General features: G+C 43.1%; 1 protein-coding gene across 2 annotated transcripts in view; it reads right to left on the bottom strand.

Annotated features, from left to right (window-relative positions):
• ANK2 (ankyrin 2) overlaps nucleotides 1-4,164 on the bottom strand; it is a 685,755-nt gene extending 681,591 nt beyond the window's left edge. For both annotated transcript variants that reach the window (XM_055111732.2, XM_055111740.2), the window contains exon 1: nucleotides 3,956-4,164. In XM_055111732.2, coding sequence (XP_054967707.2) covers nucleotides 3,956-4,027 — 72 coding nt within the window. In that variant the 5' untranslated portion in view covers nucleotides 4,028-4,164. The remainder of the gene's footprint in view (nucleotides 1-3,955) is intronic.
• Between the last annotated feature and the right edge of the window lie 16,397 nt (nucleotides 4,165-20,561).

Here is a 20,561-nt window from a genome sequence, read left to right as displayed (position 1 = left end):
CTAACTATGAACTTGAGTATGTAGCTCAGTTTCTCTAAACCCACGTTTTCTTGTCTAGAAAATGGGAATAATATCTCCTTCACAGGATTGTTGTGAAAACTATGCCTCGCTCAACACCATGCTTGGCTCACTGTAAATATTTCAGTATTACCACATGAGAGGTCTCAATGCTTCCACAGCAAAGAATGAAGGAACACTAGTTTGGTGCCATAAATGATATGACACCAATACCCAGAGACCACGGGGAAGGATTGATGAAGAAACAAGAGAATGACACTGAAGTTTTCTGGCACCAATGACAGACGGTCTTACAGCTCTTCCAAGTCTCACGGCAATCAGTGCCATGATAACACCCATCAGAGTTTGTCAGAAAGATGGTAAGGTCCAGATAGATGCTATCACTATATCTTTTCTTTTTTTCTTTTTTGAGACTGTTTTGCTCTGTCACCCAGGCTGGACTGCAGTGGCTCAATCTCAGCTCACCGCAACCTCCGCCTCCTGGGTTCAAGCAATTCTTCTGTCTCAACCTCCTGAGTATCTGGGATTACAGGTGCCTGCCACCACACCCAGCTAATTTTTGTATTTTTAGTAGAGGCCAGGTTTCACCATGTTGGCCAGGCTGGTCTCGAACTCCGGATCTCAGGCGATACTCCCACCTCGGCCTCCAAAAGTGCTGGGATTACAGGCATGAGCCGCTGTGCCCGGCCTTCAATATATCTTATATGTCATAATCTCAGTAAGTACGCATGTAACTTTGATTTAAATTCTCTGGAAATGGCCGTAAGAGTCATATGGGTCCTTTAATGTATATGACATATACAGACAAACTATTGCAAAACAATCGTTTCTTCATCTTTTCTTTTACAAAGTTAGAAAATGAATGAAGAATAAACATAGGCTGATGTCCACGAAATCTATTTTCATAACTAATTTGACTTACGAGTTGGAAAAAGTAGGTGAAACTTCTGTAACTTATTTATCCTGTATATAAAACACAGAAAAGATACCCCTTTTCTTACAAGAAGAAGAAAAAAAGGGAAATACCTAATGCCTAACAAGCCTGAAAAGATGGCGCATTGATAAAGTTATCTCTCCCTTAGCAGAATGAACTTAAAGGTCATTTTTCCTTGTCCTTCTCATTTTTGGAAATCTAGATTTTAAGTACACTGTGTGAAGGTACTGGACCACTTTAGATATTTCACGCTACATCAGCATTTTCCAAAAGCTTTAAAAAAATCTTTGTTCAAAATATGAAGTTGTAAAAAATAACATATATAGCTTGTGATATGTAATTCTAATAATATATGAAATAATTAATGAGAACAGAAATATAGCAAATAAATGCAAACGAATTCAATCCTACAGTGACATTTTAGGTACATACAAATTAGGTATTATTTAGGCTCATTATTAGAGGAGTGATCAAAACAAAAAGTTGATAAATAACTATTTTGTCTAAATAACATGGAAAGGACCCTATAAGTAATTCAAATTTTAAATAGTTTGATGCTTCAAATACCTACACCTGCTAATGGGTAGGGTTTTTGTCCTCTTCATTTCATTATCTTTAGAACATGAAACATTACTTTATGCTGAGTAAATGTCTGTTGAATAAATGAATCCCCACACAGCATAGTTTCATTGAAATTAGTAGTTAAATATACTAATTTGCCAGCTATGTTTATATTCACCAAAAGCTTTCCTAAAATATTTTAATTTCTAAATTTCCATTATATAATTAATAGTATGACCAATAGATTTGTCAGAAATCCACATTAAAATCTTTACTCCTTTGGACTTCTGTGCTTTTCTCAATTACACTTTTTCTGAATTTTTACATGGTTCAGAAAGAGTAAAACAATTCCAATTTTAATTTAATTCCAATTCAATCCAGAATTGATTTGAAAAAGAATTACTAATGAACATGGAAAAATATGTCCAGGAAACAGTGACACAGTTAAAATACAATGTGAATGGGGCCTAAAACATTTCACCACTTAGTAGAACAACACGGTTTTCCCTTCCGTTTTTCTATTTCTAATTTGCTCAAAATCACTTTCAGGCAAATGGTGATTCTGCAGCCAGAGGTTGTCAGTACTTCTGTTCCACCTGACTGGATGAATCAGGTAGACTGGAAGGACCTAATTCCAGCAACCTATTTCTACATCCTATGCAAATTAATGCACCAATCACTAAAACAGTGCTACTGTAAGGTCATATAAATGAAAGCCTGAACAGAGGACACCAGTCAATAACTTGAACGTTGCAGCACTATGTCATTTTACACAGCTTTTAATTATGAGCTTTTCTAAATAGGGTGTCTAGTCTGCAAAATAACAATGACCTTCCACGCACATTTTTTCTATAACTATTTTCATACGTATTATTTGCTAGATCAATAAAAGTGCTTTACAGAATAAGATTTCATAGAAATGTCTGAGTGCACATATTCTGTTTATTAATAAATTAACAAATTTTACTTCCTCAATGTTTATGTATGTGTGCATACATATATATTTAGCCAAATATAAAAATAATTTTTTGCTTAAAATATGATTTATAATTGCAAATAACAATAATTTCACCTTCATTCTTGAATGCATAACTATCACAAATACAGATTTAATGATATCTGCTATCACAATTCTTCCAGAAAATAATAAAAAAAAGAATAGCTCCAAGTGCAATTAAAAATGCATTGTCATAAAATTAGAGTCCTAGATTCTACAAGGATTTAAAACCCTAACAATTTCTTTGGGACGCAGATTGCCACAAAAACTGTACACACTACTTTTTAGTCATTGCATTAAAAAATGCCCATAAACAAAGCTTGTCCCTAATATAACACTACCTACACATATTAAAATTCAAACGTGGCAAAGACCTTGTTAGGCATCAATCAATTTTACTGTCACGTTTTCATAAATCCTGGAGTCTCCTTTATTTTTCAAAATTTCCACACTACCAGGGAGAAAGACCATTCTGTTGGGCATTATTTTCCTGCACAGATAGTATTCATCAACCAATTTTAGCCCTCTTTCTAAATAGGAATCCAGTTCTCTTCGGTAAAGAGGTTTCCTATTTGCAGTCAATGGATCATATTCTCACACTCATACACTACCATGAACACAGCAAGTGCACAATCGCTACTACTGTGATAACCTAAAGTGCTAGTGCTATAGTTCCTGGCAATGGTAGCCGGGGGGAAAAAAATCTAGATACCAAATCACAGATCACAACCAGATGGAGTACTCCCTTGTTTTAATATTACCATACAAACAGAAAACAGGGCTTATTCAAACAGTCAAAGAAACGTGCATTCCTCCTTGCAGTGCTGGGGGAAGCTGTTTGTGTCTCTATAGACGTGGAGAGAACAGGAACACATGTTTTCTGTACTACATGGCTAATGCAGGATACAGGGCTGCAGTTGTTGGGTGAAGCTTTGCCCGAAAGTTGAGAAATGGTGAGTAACCTCTAGATGAGGTTCCTGCTCTCCTATGGGTGGAAGTAGATGCTTCCAGCAATCCTTCTCAAGGTCCTCGGAGAGTTTGGGTCTGGGGTACGTTTCCCCCAGGGGCACCCTGGTTTCTTCTAACGGTATAGCTCTGCAGTGGGTCATGTGACAGCTGGGTGTGTGCCTCTGTGCGGGGTGGGAGGGATAAGTTTGCGGGGTGCGTGTGTGTGAGTGTGCGTGCGTTCAGAAGTTACACGTCTGGTTTTGGAAGACGTGTATTTTTCTAGGGCTATCTGCGTGTGTGTCTGTATGTGTGTCTGTGTGTGAAGTGAGACTGAGAAAAGAGGTTTAGAGAATGGTCCTGGGCCGGGCGATGTAGCCAAGTTGGCTCGTGTCGGCCCCGCTCCTTGGGGAGCCGCCGCATTGGGGTTGAGGTCCCCGCCCTTGGGGGACGCGAGGACAATGGGGTGCCGGCGCCCCTCCCGCACTTTGTGCACCCACCTGACGAATCCGCGGCGGGTTCGGCGGGGTGGAGGCCCCGCCTTCCGGGGCCGGGGAGGTGGGAGAAGCCATCTTCCTGCGGCTCCGGGTTTCTTCCTCCTGTCACGCCCGGGTCTCCCGCGTCTCCTCGGTCTCCTCCGCGTCGGGCCTGCGGCCCGCGCCCGCCCAGAGTCTCCGCAGCCGCCGCGCCCCGCGGACCCGCCCCGGCTCCTGTGCCGCAGAGTGGAAGGGGCGGCTGTGCCCTCTGCTCGCCCCCCCGAAGTCCCTTCCCGCGCCACCTACATCCCGGCCGGCGGACTCGGGGCCGCGGCGGGCCGGGGTCGGACGCGACCTTGGCCGCGGGGCTGGGCAAGCAGCTGCCCCTTCCCAGCGCCGCGCCCGGCGCGTGTGGTCTGAAAGTGCGAGCTGCCGGGCTTATTCTAGCGGCGGCGCCGGGAGAAAGGAGGCTGCTTCCCTAGCCGCTGCCGCTATCGCCAGGAGAGCGATGAGCTCATGGACAGCTCCCAGAAATATGTCTATATGCACCACTGACTGCCGGAGTTCGGGAGGTGGGTGGGGAGAAGGAGGCTCCTCCGCGGGCGCTCCCGCATCACTGGCGGACGTTCCCTCGGGAGGCCCCTGGCTGTTGGGGCGCGTCCAGCTCTTCCCTGCCCATCTCCACACTCACTCTCGGCTCTTTCCATTCATGCCATACACACATTTCCTATCCGCACTCACTCTCCGCTGGAGTTGTACTAAGGCACCCACCCACCCACCCACCTTCAGCCTCCACGCGCACACATTCTTTGTTCTGCCAACTACTCCCTATTGATAAGGGGGAATTCATTTACGGAGAGAACGTGGTGTGAAATGCCACCGGGACCTCAACCCCTGTCGGATGTGGGCTGATGGATGAAGTGTCCCAAACGGTGTGTCCTTCACGCTTTGGGCGTTTCCCCCTCCCTCGAGATCCAGCCTCTTCCCTTCCCACCTTCTTCACTGTAAGAAAGCATCTTCCAGCTACCGTCCAGGGTAGGGACTTGGCCCCATCCCTCACCAAGGCAGAGAGCACCTCTTTTGTAGCTCTGTGAAGAGCTTAAAAGACGGACCATGTTTTGCAGACCTTTGCGCAAGGGCTGTGGCAGGAGTCATAAATCCCGCACAGGGGCCGACCTTGTTTGCCTCACTGTTTCCCAGGGGTATAGAGCTTCCATGGATATGCAAACCACCTTCCAAACCTGATTACTGTCTTTCTTCATTGGCTCAGCTGTCCTATTGAGGTGGAATTATGGCTTTTTACAGATAAAATGACCTTCCTGAGATTGTTCCCTTTCTCAGGCATCATAAATTTTCCTTTCTTAAAGATTTCCGTAGAAACATACACCTACCTTCAAAAACAAAACAAAGCAAAACTTTCCTTTACCGCAGCCTCCCTTCCCTCAGCTAGTGTTCCAGTTCTGTACATCTCCTTTCAGCAAGAGCCTTTAGAAAGTTTCAGTATCTCCTGTTCCTCTCTTCACGTTCTCTATTGAACGTAGTCCATTCAGGCTTTCCTCCACCTACATCACCAAACTTTCTCCTGGCAAGGTTCCCAATCACCTCCATGCTGCGAAATCTAATGATCAATTCTCAGTCCTCCTTTGGCTTGACCTCCAAATGTTAAAAAGAAAGAAAGAGAGAGAGAAAGAAAGAGAGAGAGAGAGAGAAAGAAAGGAAGGAAAGAAAAAAAGAAAGAAAGGAAAGAAAAAAAGAAGAAAGAAAGAAAGAAAGGAAAAGAAAAAGAAGAGAAGAGAAAAGAAAAGGAAAGAAAAGAAAAAAAAAAGAAAGCTAGCTCCCGGGCGCGGTGGCTCACTACTCTAATCCCAGCACTTTGGGAGGCCAAGGCGGGTGGATCACAAGGTCAAGAGATTGAGACCATCCTGGCCAACATGGTGAAACCCCACCTCTACTAAAAATACAAAAATTAGCCGAGCGTGGTGGCACATGCCTGTAATCTCAGCTACTCAGGGGGCTGAGGCAGGAGAATCACTTGAACCCCGGCAGGCGAAGGTTGCAGTGAGCCGGGATTACACCACCGCACTCCAGCCTGGCAATAGAGTGAGACATAGTCTAAAAAAAAAAAAAACTATACTTTAGTTTCCTTACCTGTGAAAGGGCAATAATATTACTTACTTTGTAGGATCATTGTGAATAGCAAATGAGATAATGTACATAGACATTGTAAATGCTCAATGTAAATACTCAATACTGTAGTCATTACTACATTATTATGTAATATTATGTAATGATATATTACATAGATATTATGTAATGATATCTACCTAAAAACAGGAGACTGAAGATAAAGATGGTTAAAAAAGAAAACCTTTATATCATATCAGAAAATCAAGAAAAACTTAGTGAGCCAAGTAAGTACTGATAATACTGCTACGGCTCCTGAGTGCTCTGTATCATAAGTGGGCACACAGAAATCTAAATTTATGGTCTTCAGTCTCTCCTGTCCTGGGGTACATAATCCAAATTAATGAAAAAATGAACATAACAATAAAAGAATAACATTTTAAATAGATAGATAATAGGTTGATATAGAGACAGATGTTGAGATTGATAGATATGGGCAGAGATACAATGCAATATTATAAGTAGGAAAGTATTTTCTTTTTTCTTTTTTCTGTCTTTCTTTTCTTTTCTTTTTTTTTTTTTTAAGTAAGTGTCTCAGTGCGTCACCCAGGCTGGAGTGCAGTGGCAAGATCTAGGCTCACTGCAGCCTCGACCTGCTGGACTCAAGCGATGCTCTTGTCTCAGTCCCCCAAGAAGCTGGGACCACAGGCACACACCACCATGCCCAGCTAATTTTTGTATTTTTTGTGAAGATCGGGTTTCGCCATGTTGCCCAGGCTGATCTCAAACTCTTGGGCTCAAGCCATCTGCCCACCTTGGCCTCCCAAAGTGCTAGGATTACAGGCATGAGCCACTGTGCCTGGCCAGTATTTCAATTTTTACTTTTACAGTTCTGGAGGCCAGAAGTCCAAGATCAAGGTAACAATAGGGTTGGTTCCTTCTGAGGACTTTGAGGGAGAATCTGTTCTATGCTTTTTCCTTAGCTTCTGGTGGTTTGCTGGAGAACTTTGGCATTCCTTGGCTTGTTGAGGTATGACTCAAGTCTCAGTCTCACTTGTCGCTTGCCACAACAGTGAAGAGTGCTCCAGGAAAGGCATCATTTGGGTTTACCAGGAAACTATGCAAAATGGAGACTACTGTAGTGGTCTCTGAAGCCCTCTTGGGTGGTGGCTGTTTATCTTCCAATAGCCCTCCTTCTCTCTCAGACCCTAGGATGAGCTTCATCTTTGCTTATAACTGCTACGTCTAGACTCTTGTCCCTACCTCTTCCCCTAAAAAATCCAACTGCTTTGAAAATCATGCTAGACCACCGCAACTTCTCTTTGTTACAGACATTTACATTTCCTGAAGGCCTTAAAAGCCTTACTTTCTTCTCCTTCAGCAATATCCTTGTCATAATTCTTGTTAATTTTTTAAAAATCGATATAGTCCGGGTGCAATGGCTCACACCTGCAATCTCAGCACTTTGGGAGGTCAAGGCAGGTGAATGGTTTGATGTCAGGAGTTCGAGACCAGCCCAACCAACATGGTAAAACCCTGTCTCAACTAAAAATACAAAAATTAGCCTGGCATGGTGATGCATGCCTGTAATCTTAGCTACTCGAGAGGCTGAGGCTGGAGAATGGCTTGGGCCCGGGAGGTGGAGGCTACAGTGAGCCAAGATTATGCTGCTGCACTCCAGCCTGGGTGAGAGCATGAGACTCCATCTTAAAAATAAAATAAAATAAAATAAATCCACATAGACAATTAGACAATGCCCCTGTTAACCTGCAATGACTTGACCTCCACCCCACCCCAGATATACACTGTCTACTCCCATGTTCATACCCTAGGGTTTTTTATTATTGATATTTGTCCCCTCTCTATGACCACACTATCAAGCATTCCATTCTCCGGTCATCACTTACTTTCTTCCCAACTGACTTCCTATACTACCCTATCTCCAATAATTCTGTAATCCCACTAAAACCTCCAACTCTGCAGCCCTACTATCTTCACACTATCCCTACTCCATTGCACGTCCCCATCCTCCTCCTAACTCAATTTGGATTCCATGAACCACTATTATATTATTACAACCACTGCCTTGTATGTACTTCAACTTGCCTCTTTCTCCCTCTGCCATACTCACCTGGCAAAATGAAATCTCAATTATATCCATTTTTCCATCTACTCTAAGCCTGCACCCATGCAATGTATACCTGGAGAAAAATGCTGAGAGGTCTCAGTGTTGCTGGACACTAATTTCAAGTGGGCCCTTGTTGGCATGTGGTAATCCTTCATATTTCCTTAATAAATTCATTCTCCCACTTTTCAAGACAATCATTAACACATTAACAACTCTCTCTCAAACTTCCAGTGCTGCCCCTGAATTTTTTTTTTTTTTTTTTTTGAGACAGGGTCTCACTCTTGCCCAGACTGAAGTGCAGTGGAGCAATCTAGACTCACTGCAGCCTCCACCTCCTGGGTTCAAGTAATTCTCATGCCTCAGCCTCTGGAGTAGCTGAGATCCCAGGTGCACGTGACCATGGCTGGCTAATTTTTGTATTTTTGGCAGAGACGGGGTATCACCATGTTGGCCAGGCTGGTCTTGAACTCCTGACCTCAAGCAGTCAACCTGCCTCAGCCTCCCAAAGTGCTAGGATTATAGGTGTGAGCCACCACTCCTGGCCTGGATTCTTCATTCTCAACTGATGACCTTGTTATTTCACCAAGAAAACAGAGGGAGTGAAAAGAGAGCTTCCACATAGTTTCTTCACCATTATTATATTCATCTGCCCATATGCCGAATGATGCCTTTTATCTTCTTACCATGAATGAATTGTGCATGCTCTTATGAGAGGCCAAGCCCTCTACTTGGGCACTTGATCAGATCTCCTCAAATTTACTTGTGAACATCATTCTTATAAGTACTCTCCCTCCTCTCTCTCCCTCTGGCTCCCACTTTCCCCTGTATCATCTATTTTCCCTCTCTACTGGCTGGTTCCCATAAGCATACATCCCCGTCCCTCTGTAATTCCATGCTTCTGCTCCACGTATAGAAAACTTTTTCTGAAATGTAGTCTGTACTTGCTATTTCTGCCTTAAATCCACTACCTTCAGGTTCCCTTCTTACCATTTCATCAAAACTATTCTTGTCAGGGTTGCCACTCACATCCATGTTGTCATATACTTTGGTCTATTTTGTTTTGGATTTTTTTTTTATTTGGATAAATGTATGAGGGTACACATGCAATTTTGTTACATGCAAACATTGCGTAATGGTCAATTCAGGACTGTTAGGGTATCCATCACCCGAATAACGTACATTGTACCCATTAAATAACTTCTCATCCTCCAGCCCCCTCCCACCCCCTCACCCTTCAAAATCTCCATTGTCTACCATTCTACTCTCTACATTTATGTATACACATTTTTAAGCACCCACTTATGGGTGGGAACATGCAATACTTGTCTTTCTGTGTCTGGCTTGTTTCACTTAACATAATGACCTCCAGTTCCATCTTTGTTGCTTTGGTCAATTTTGGTCAGTTCTTGTCTGACTTATCTTCAAAACAAATTTATTTGACATAAATTTCTTCACTTGACTTCCAGGAGTCCACACACTGTCTTGGTTTTCCTTCTGCCTAATGGGCTGCTTTTTTAAAATCCATAATCCCAGCCCTTGGACCCCTTTTCTCTGTCTATGCTCACTCCACAGCTAATCCCACATATTCCCATGATTTTTTTGTTTGTTTGTTTGTCTGTTTTGTTTTGTTTTTTGAGACGGAGTTTCGTTTTTATTGCCCAGGCTGGAGTGCAATGGCGCGATCTCAGCTCACCACAACCTCCGCCTCCCAGGTTCAAGCTATTCTCCTGCCTCAGCCTCCCTAGTAGCTGGGATTGCAGGCATGTGCCACCATGCTTGGCTAATTTTGTATTTTTAGTAGAGACAGGGTTTCTCCATGTTGGTCAGGCTGGTCTCGAACTCCCGACCTCAGGTGATCTGCCCACCTCGGCCTCCCAAAGTGCTCGGATTACAGGCGTGAGCCACCGCGCCCAGCCATTCCCATGATTTTAAATAGCATCTATAGCTGACAACTCCCAAATCAGATGTCTGGCCCTGCAGCTTCCCCTTTTGCCAACTGACTGCTCTCCATCTCCACCTAGATATCTGGGAATCTGGGAAGCATCTCAGACTAAGCATGTATAAAGCTATGTACTACTCCTCTAGCAGCCTTCTCCATCCCAATAAATAGCAACTGTATCCTTCCAGGTGCTCACCCCAAAACTTTGGAGGCATCCTTGACTACTCTCTCTCATACACACATCCAGTCCATTAGAAAATTCTGTTGACCAAGTCTTCAAAGTATGCCCAGAACCTATTTCCCAGTCATACACCGCTGCTTAGAAAAATCCAAGCCACCAGTCCCCTCTCTCTTGGATTATTGTAATAGTTACCTATAACTCTAACACCTATTCTTAGCAGGTCATTCAAAATTATCTCTAAATATAAACCCAATCATTTCATATCTCTCCCTAAAATCCTCTAATGGGACGGACACAGTGGCTTACGTCTGTAATCCCAGTACTTTGGAGGCTGAGGCAGGTGAATTGCTTGAGGCCAGGAGTTCAAGACTAGCCTGGGCAACACGATAAAACCTCATCTCTCCAAAAAATACAAAAATTGACTGGGCACGGTGGCTCGCACCTGTAATCTCAGCACTTTGGGAGGCCAAGGCACGCAGATCACAAGGTCAGGAGTTCGAGATCAGCCTGGCCAATATGGTGAAACCCCGTCTACTAAAAATACAAAAATTGGGCCAGGCACAATGGCTCACTCCTGTAATCTCAGCACTTCGGGAGGCCAAGGCAGACAGATCACAAGGTCTCTACTAAAAATACAAAAAGTTAGCTGGGCGTGGTGGCAGGAGCCTGTAATCTCAGCTACTCAGGAGGCTGAGGCGGGAGAATCACTTGAACCTGGGAGGTGGAGGTTGCAGTGAGCCGAGATCTCGCCATTGCACTCCAGCCCAGGCGACAGTGCAAGACTTTGTCTCAAACAAACAAACAAACAAACAGCCAACAACAACAACAAAAATTAGCCGGGCATAGTGGCAAGCACCTGTAGTCCCAGCTACTCAGGAGGCTGAGGCAGGAGAATCGCTTGAACCCAGGAAGCAGAGGTTGCAGTGAGCCGAGATCGCGCCACTGCACTCCGGCCTGGGTGACAGAGTGAGACTCCGTCTAAAAAAAAAAACAAAAACAAAAAACAAAAATTAGCCAGGCATGTGGCACACACCTGTCGTCCCAGCTACTTGGGAGGCTGAGGTGGGAGGATCACTTGAACCGGTGAGATCAAGGCTGCGGTGAGCTGAGATCGTGCCACTGCACTTCACCCTGAGTGACAGTGCCTAAAATATGAGAGATTTAAAATACAATGCAACCCTTCTCTGTCATCTATCCTACCAATGTGTCCATCTACACAAATTCTCTAAACCTGCTCCATTCTCTTCGTTCCTAGCCTAGATGGAGATTCTTACCATCAACCAAATCACTCAAGCTAGAAAGTTTAGTGTCATCCTAGACCTCTCTACATCTCTCAAGTTCTATGACTCACCACACCCAGTGAATTCTAATATGGTAGTCTCCTGCTTCTTTTTTTTTCTGTATCCTTGGCTTTAGTCGAGGCTTTCAGCCACTCTTTCAGTGTTTTGTTGTAGTTTCTTAATAATGATCCCAGAGTTCTTCCTATCCTGGAACACCCAGCAAAATTCAGCCAGAGTAACTTTCTTTTCAAAAACTCTGCCGTTTAAACAGCCCTGATGGCTTTCTATTGCTTCAGGATAAAATCTGCATCCCTTTGCTTTGAAATAAAAGCCCTTCTAAATATTGATATACGTTTTGCATTAGGGAAGATATTCCTAAGACTGATCGTTATTTAAAAATTTAAAAGGCTGGGTGTGGTGGCTCATGCCTGTAATCCCAGCACTTTAGGGGGCCGAGGCAGGTGGAGCACCTGAAGTCGGGAGTTCGAGACCAGCCTGACCTACATGGAGAAATCCCATCTCTACTAAAAATACAAAATTAGCCAGGCGTGGTGGTGCATGCCTGTAATCCCAGCTCCTCAGGAGGCTGAGGCAGGAGAATCACTTGAACACAAGAGGCAGAGGTTGTAGTGAGCCAAGATAGCATCATTGCACTCCAGCCTGGGCAAGAAGAGTGAAACTCTGTCTCAAATAATAATAATAATAATAATAATAATAATACAAAAATTAGCCAGGCATAGTGGCAGGCATCTGTAATCCCAGCTACTCAGAAGGCTGAGGCAGGAGAATCACTTGAACCCAGGAGGCGGAGGTTGCAGTGAGCCAAGACCTCGCTATTGCACTCCAGCCTGGGCGACAGAGTGAGACTCTGTCTCACAAAAAAAAAAAAAAAAAATTAAAAAGAGGCTGGGTATAGGGACTCAAGCCTGTAGTCGTAACACTGTGAGAGTCTGAGGCAGGAGCATCACTTCAGGCCAAGAGTTTGAGACCACCCTAGGCAACATAGTGAGACCTCACCTCTATTAAACATAAAAAAAATTAGCTAGTGGGGTGCGGTGGCTCACACCTGTAATCCAGCACTTTGGCAGGCCAATGAGGGCCGATCACCTGGGGTCAGCAGTTCGAGACCAGCCTGGCCAATATAGTGAAACCGTGTCTCTACTAAAAATACAAAAAAATCAGCCAGGTGTGGTGGCAGCCGCCTGTACTTCCAGCTACTCGGGAGACTGAGGCAGGACCTGAACCTGGGAGGGCAGAACCTGGGAGGTGGAAGTTGCAATGAGCTGAAATCGTGCCATTGCACTCCAGCCTGGGTGACAGGAAGGATACTCCATCTCAAAAAAACAATTAGCTGAGTGTGGTAGTGCTTGCCTCCTGCTCCTAGCTACACAGGAGGCTAAGACTGAAGGATTGCTTGAGCCCAGGAGGTTGAGGCTGCAATGAGCTATGATTGCACCACTGCACTCCAGCCTCAGCAACAAAGCCAGACCCTGTCTCAAAAAAGCAAACAAAAAAAAAGCCGGGTGTGGTGGCTCATGACTGTAATCCCAGCATTTTGGGAGACCAAGGCAGGTGAATCACCTGAGGTCAGGAGTTGGAGACCAGCCTGGCCAACATGGTGAAACCTCGTCTCTACTAAAAATACCAAAATTATCCGGGCTTGGTGGCACCCGACTATAATCCCAGCTACTTGGAAGGCTGAGACAGGAGAATCACGTGAACCCAGGAGATGAAGGCTGCGATGACCTGAGATGCTGCCACTGCACTCCAGCCTCTGCGACAGGATGAGACTGTGTCTCAATAAACAAATAAATTAGAATAAATTTTACGGTTATATGTAAAATAATCTTTCAGCATATCTTCTTTTTTTTTTGAGACAGAGTTTTGCTCTTTTTGCCCAGGCTGGAGTGCAATGGCGCATTCTTGGCTCATTGCAACCTCTACGTCACCATGTTGACCAGGCTGGTCTACATGGTGACCATGGACCCTAGCAAAGATTTTCATTGTAGCACTGGTTATAATAGATAAAACATAAATAAACAATAACAACCTGGAAATCAGCTAAATATGCTAAAAGAGAGGATTGAGTACATACATTATGAAGCTTCCACATATTGGGATGTTTTATAGAATGTTATTCAGCCATTCAAATAATATTTTAAGCAAATATTACTGGCTCCATTGTCTGTATAATAAAATTGTTTCAAGCTATTAGTTGCCCCCACCCAGGCCCCACTTTGATGACATTTCCAATTTTTTCCATAACTGGCCTTTTGAGCTGGTTTCCTTCTGCCGTTCACTCATGCTGTGTTCCTGCCGTTCTCCCTCCTCAGAAGACAGTCTTGCCTGTGACTCTGGCTTTATATATCCTGGGTTCCATCTGCATAGAACGCCTTCACCTCTCTTCTTCACCTGACTAGCATCTGTGCAAAATTGAAAGGGGTAATAAATCTCTTTACAAAACAACAACAACAACAACAACAACTAATGTTTTTTGTTTGTTTGTTTTGTTTTTTATTTATTTTTGAGATGGAGTCTTGCTCTTGTCACCCAGGCTGGAGTGCAATGGCACAATCTTGGCTCACTGCAACCTCTGCCTCCTGGGATCAAGCAATTCTCCTGCCTCAGCTTCCCGAGTAGCTGGGATTACAGGAACCCACCACCATGCCCGGCTGATTTTTGTGTTTTTAGTAGAGACGGGGTTTCGCCAAGTTGGCCAGGCTGGTCTCAAACTCCTGACCTCGTGATCTGCCTGCCTCGGCCTCCCAAAGTGCTGGGATTACAGGCATGAGCCACCACGCCCAGCTGGGTAATAAATCTCTAAAGAGAATTGGGCCCACTCCCAAATAAACATTTCAAATCAATATAAATAAGGTCCAAAACAATCTTAATACTAATCAACTAAAAGGGTAGCAGTTTCAGCTACACAGAACAAATCAATAGTCTGAAATTTAGATATTCTAGCTTAAATGGATCTTGAACCAAGTTTTATTCATATTAAATAAAGACTGATTGTCAGGTGGCTGATGTTCAATGCTTTTCACATTAAGACTCCATCCTTCCTTTCCAACTTTATTTCCTGTCTCTTCTCTACATAAACCTTTCTTCAGCTGAATCAGTCTACTCAATCTTAAATAAAATCCCAAATTTATTCTATCTTCTGCCAAATGCACGATTGGATTTTCCTGTACTTTTGCTATTACCTCATCCTAGGATAATTTACTGTCTATAGCAACCAAATAATATACATAATACTTGTATATTACTTATATAATATATATGTAGTACTTGTATAATACACATAATACTTATGCTGTATTGTATAGTTATTATTATTATTATTTTATATATATTTTTTGAGACGGAGTCTTGCTCTGTTGCTAGGCTGGAGTGCAGTGACATGATCTTGGCTCACTGCAAACTCCACCTCCTGGATTCAAGTGATTCTCCTGCCCCAGCCTCCCAAGCAGCTGGGACTACAGGCACACACCACCACGCCCAGCTAATTTTGTATTTTTAGTAGAGATGGGGTTTCACCACGTTGGCCAGGATGGTCTCGATCTCTTGAACTTGTGATCCGCCCGCCTCAGCCTCCCAAAGTGCTGGGATTACAGGTGTGAGCCACCACGCCCGACCTATTATTATTATTTTTGAAGATGAAGTTTCGCTCTTGTTGCCCAAGCTAGAGTGCAGTGGCACGATCTCAGCTCACTACAACATCCGCCTCCTGGGTTCAAGTGATTCTCCTGCCTCAGCCTCCCTAGTCGTTGGGATTATAGGCACCCACTACCATGCCTTGCTAATTTTTGTATTTTTAGTAGAGACGGGTTTTCTCCATGTTGATCAGGCTGGCCTCAAACTCCTGACCTCAGGTGATCCCCTGCCTCTGCCTCCCAAAGTGCTGGGATTACAGACATGAGCCACCGCTCCCGGCCTATTGTATAGTTATTTATCTTTTATGCATATGTCCTATTTCCCAGTAGCTATGTTATTAACATCTTCAAGTCAGGGGGGTATCATATGCTTACTTATAACCTTAGCATATGTTCTATGAATATAGGCATTAAATAAATGATAATTGTTTATGATTTGAGGAAATCACAAATGGAAAGAGCACTAGAACTGGGCATTTTTTTAACATAAACACTTTAAAAAAGAATTATTTTTCTCCTTTTTCAGTCTTTTTTGGCTTTTTCAAACTAATAGAATTTATAGAGCAGCCAAATTTGGAAGAACACATTGGTCTTTAGGTGACAACATGTTGCTACCTTATTGCCTGAAGTTATTACAGACATTTTCTACCCTCATATTTACAAGTATGTCCCAATGTTTTACAAAATTTTATTAAAATTTTACATTGCTATTAAGCTAGAATTTTTTTTGTAGAATTTTAATTATAAAGGTAGTACATGCTCATGGTAAATAGCATACAAACATTACAGAATTACATATAAAATGGGCTGTGTGCAGTGGCTCACACCTGTAATCCCAGTACTTTGGGAGGCTGAGGAAGGCAGGTAGCTTGAGCCCAGGATTTCAAGACCAGTCTGGGCAACATGGCAAAATCCCATCCCTACTAAAAATTAAAACATTAGCTGGGTGTGGTGCATTCCTGCAGTCCTAGCTATTCCGGAGGCTGAGGCGGGAGGATCACCTGAGCCCAGGGAGATCGAGTCTTCAGTGAGCCCTGATCATGCCCCTGCACTTCAGCCTGGGCAGCAGAGTAAGACCCGTCTCAAAAAGAAAAAAAAAAAAAGAAAGAATTACACATAAAGTGAAAAATAAGTGTCCTTCACTCCCTATTCCTGTAGTCCCATGCCCCAGAGGTAGCTACTGTAAACTGCTTCTTTTTTATCCTTTCAAAACTCTTAGCACATGTATTTGCAAAGACAAGTGTATTTTGGGGATTATATTATACATGCTACTTGACAAGGTCCTTTGTTTTAACTTTACAATATAGCATGTTTCCATATCAGTAAATCAACTTCATTTTTATAATATTTGATACCCTACAAAAACCTTACATAACAAATATATAATAATTAAAATACTATATGAAACATGGTGGCTCACACCTCTAATCTCAGCACTTTGGGAGGCCAAGCCTGGAGGATCACTTTAGCCCAGGAGTTTGAGGTGAGCCTGGGCAACATAGCAAAACCCTGTCTCTACAAAAGTTTTAAAAATTAGCCAGGCATGGTGTCATACCACTGTGGTCCCAGCTATTCAGAGGCCGAGGTGAAAGAATCGCTTGAGCCCAGGAGATGGAAGCTGCAGTGAGCCATGATTGCACCATTGCACTCCAGCCTGGGCAACAGAAAGAGACCCTGTCTCAAACAAAAACAAAAACAGAAAATAACAACAACAACAAAAATATGATATGATGACACAATATTGAGATAAAGAAACTATGGATTCCTGACATTTTTTATTGAGTTGAGGTTTTTATTGAGGTAATTGTAGATTTACATGCAGTAGTAAGAAATAACACAGCAAGATCCCTTACACACTTTGCCTAGTTATCCCCATGTTAACATTTTACAAAGCTATAGTGTAATACCATAACCATGATATTTACGTTATCAATCCACTAGTTTTATTCAGATTTTTCCAGTGTTACTTATACTCATTTGTCCCTGCTTGCAAGTGTGTGTGTACTAAGTTCTATACAATTTTATCACCTTTGTAGATTCGTGTATCCACCTACCACAGGCAAGTTATTAAACAGTTTCAACACCTGGAGGACCTCATGTGTTGCCCTTTTATAAACACTTCTTCTTAAACCTTGGCATCCACTTTGTCCATCATTTCTAAAATGTTATCATTTCAGAACTGCAATATAGGTGGATGCCAACATGATCCCCATGGAGCTACCATAGCTAACGGTGCCTACGCCACCAGGAGCGTCTAACATGGGCACGGCTAAGGCTAACCACTGGGCGTGGCTGCTGGTGCTCAGATTCCTGTTTGGGTGCAGTGTCCTTCAGATCCTACTCCCGTCCTTCTCTTTTATGTCCAGGGTGCAGCGCAAGGATGCAGAACAGGAGTCGCAGATCAAAGCAGAGATCCAGGATATGAAGCAAGAGTTATCCGCGGTCAATATGATGGACAAGTTTGCCAGATCTGCCAGGCTGGAAAGAAAGATCAACAAGATGACGAATAAGCTCAAAACTCATGTGAAAGTACAGACAGCTCAATCAGGAATGCTAAAATGGGTTATAAGTGTTGCTTTCTACAAATCGCCAGGTACGGTGATCAGGCTATAAGGCAGTCTTGTGGGGTTATCCATTACTTGACAGGGTCTCGCTCTGTTGCCCAGGCTGGAGTGCAGTGGGCCATCTAGGCTCACTGTAGCCTCTGCCACCCAGGTTCAAGTGACCTTCCCACTTCAGCCTCACAAGTAGCTGGCACTAAAAGTGCTTGCCACCATACCCGGATAATTTTCATATTTTTTGTAAAGACAGGGTCTCGCCATGTTGCCCAGACTGGTCGCGTTTTCTTCCTCTGTTTAAAATGGCATTTGTTGGACAAGCATTTGTATAGTACTATGTACTTACTTGAAGCTGTTAATTTTTCATTACAATGTTTTGTAAATTTCTTCATGAGGCCATAATGCATTGTTTTGTGCTCAAATTTTGCATTGTATTTAAAGCATTCAAGTGAAATGTATTTTATATAACATTTAATATTTATGCTCTGTTGAATGGAAAGAGGTAAAAAACAAATTTAGGAAGCCTGATTAAATTAAACTGAACTGAAACCTGTTTGGCCCATAAAGCATAACTCTGCTAAACCTATTTTTTATACACATTTTTCTAATTAAAATTTTTGCAAGTGCTTCTGTGACTTTCTTCCCTACAGCCACTTCTTTGCTATGAGGAGTCTGTAACTGACAAGTGTTGCAGAGGGTTTGCCCATTAACTGAGTAACCATAGCACAATAAAGCTAAATTCTATCACTAGTTTATAAAAGATCATATTTGTATTCTTGTGTTCCCTCATGATTGAATAAGTAGCTCGTTATTATTTTGGCTAAGTGCTGCAGTCCTTTAGTTTATTGTCATGCTGTAGACCACCAGAGTGGATTTCAGGTTCCACTTATTCAAGCTCACAGATACCACAGGCTTAGTCAGCACCAAGTTTAGTTTCCAGAAAGGACACAGGACAGGGAACACAGCGGCAGCGCCATGGAGGACCTGGCACCAGTTTCCCGTGTCTCATCACCACACAGGATACATTTTGGCCACAAAGGATGAGAAGCCAAACTAAGGGGATTACAGCAGCGTATGGAAGCTGCAGTGTCTATGGTCCTTAGATAAAACTTAGCACTTGGAGGACACGTGCCTAACTCCTTTCATTTATTTATTTATTTATTTATTTATTTATTTATTTATTTACTTATTTATTTATTTTTGAGACAGTCTTGCTCTGTCGCCCAGGCTGGTGTGCAGTGGCAGTCTTGGCTCACTGCAACCTCTGCCTCCCGGGTTCAATTGATTCTGCTGCCTCAGCCTCTCCAGTAGCTGGGATTACAGCCACACACCACCATGCCCAGCTAATTTTTGTATCTTTAGTAGAGACGGGGTTTAACCATGTTGGCCAGGATGGTCTCAAACTCCTGACCTCAGGTGATCCACTCGCTTCAGTCTCCCAAAGTGCTGGGATTACAGGCGTGAGCTACCACTCCCTGCCCATTTTTAGTTAGCTGTTGTTTAGTGGGTAAACAACAAATAATTGGCAGCCAGGTACAGCATGCCCAGGGCCAGCTTTGCATCACTAACCAGTATGAAGTATTCCCGACAAGACCCTTATCTCCTAACCACATATCCCTTCAGTTGTTACCAAAAGAATTTTGACAAATCTCACTGAGACTAGAGAAAAAGATTTATAATTCACAGCTGTTCACTGATTCCAAATACATTAATAGTCTGTGAAGATTAAGTAGGAAGATTAAATAAGGAAAACTTAAATGTCTTTTATGTTTTATATCATTGTGTTTTTTTGAAAATTGTATTTATTTTAATGTAATTTTATTTTATTTTCTGAGATGGAGGCTCACTTCGTTGCCCAGGCTGGAGTGTAGTGGCACAGTCTCGGCTCACTGCAACCTCCACCTCCCAGGTTCAAGTGATTCTGGTGCCTCAGCCTCCCGAGTAGCTGGGATTACAGGTGCCCGCCACCATGCCCGGCTGATGTTTGTATTTGTAGTAGAGACGGGGTTTCACCATGTTGACCAGGGTGGTCTCAAACCCCTGACCTCAGGTGATCTGCCTGCCTCGGCCTCCCAAAGTGCTGGGATTATAGGCGTGAGCCACCGCATATGTCCTGTATATGTTTTTAAGTAGATAATTAACATGGTACTAAATTCAAAAGATACAGAAAGGAATACAGTAAAAAGTGAGTCTCCTGACCCTCTACTGTTTTGTCACCAAATTTCCCAAGGTTTTCTGTTATTACCAGTTTCTTATGATTCTTCCGATAATATTCCATGCATTTATGAATATTAATATATGTGCTTTTTTTTTTTTGAGACAGAGTCTTGCTGTATCGCCCAGACTGGAGTGCAGTGGCATGATCTCAGCTCACTGCAACCTCTGCCTTCCGGGTTCAAGCAATTCCCTGCCTCAGCCTCCTGAGTGGCTGGGATTACAGGAGCCTGCCACCACGCCTGGCTAATTTTTGTGTTTTTAGTAGAGACGGGGTTTCACCATCTTGGCCAGGCTGGTCTTGAACTCCTGACCTCGTGATCCACCTGCCTCGGCCTCCCAAAGTGCTAGGATTACAGGCATGAGCCACCACACATGGCCCTTAAAATAAATTTTTAAATTATCAAAGTAATATCTCGAAAATGTTATATAAATGGAATCATAGAATATGTAGCCATCTGAGATTGGCTTTTTTTGTTCAGCAAAATTCCCTGGAGATTCATTCTAGTTGTTGCATGCATCAGTGGTTCATTCCTTTTTATTGTAGAGTAGT

The sequence above is a fragment of the Pan paniscus genome, chromosome 3, assembly GCF_029289425.2.
Source record: "Pan paniscus chromosome 3, NHGRI_mPanPan1-v2.0_pri, whole genome shotgun sequence".
Taxonomy (NCBI): domain Eukaryota; kingdom Metazoa; phylum Chordata; class Mammalia; order Primates; family Hominidae; genus Pan; species Pan paniscus.
This window is presented reverse-complemented; position numbering and strand designations above follow the sequence as displayed.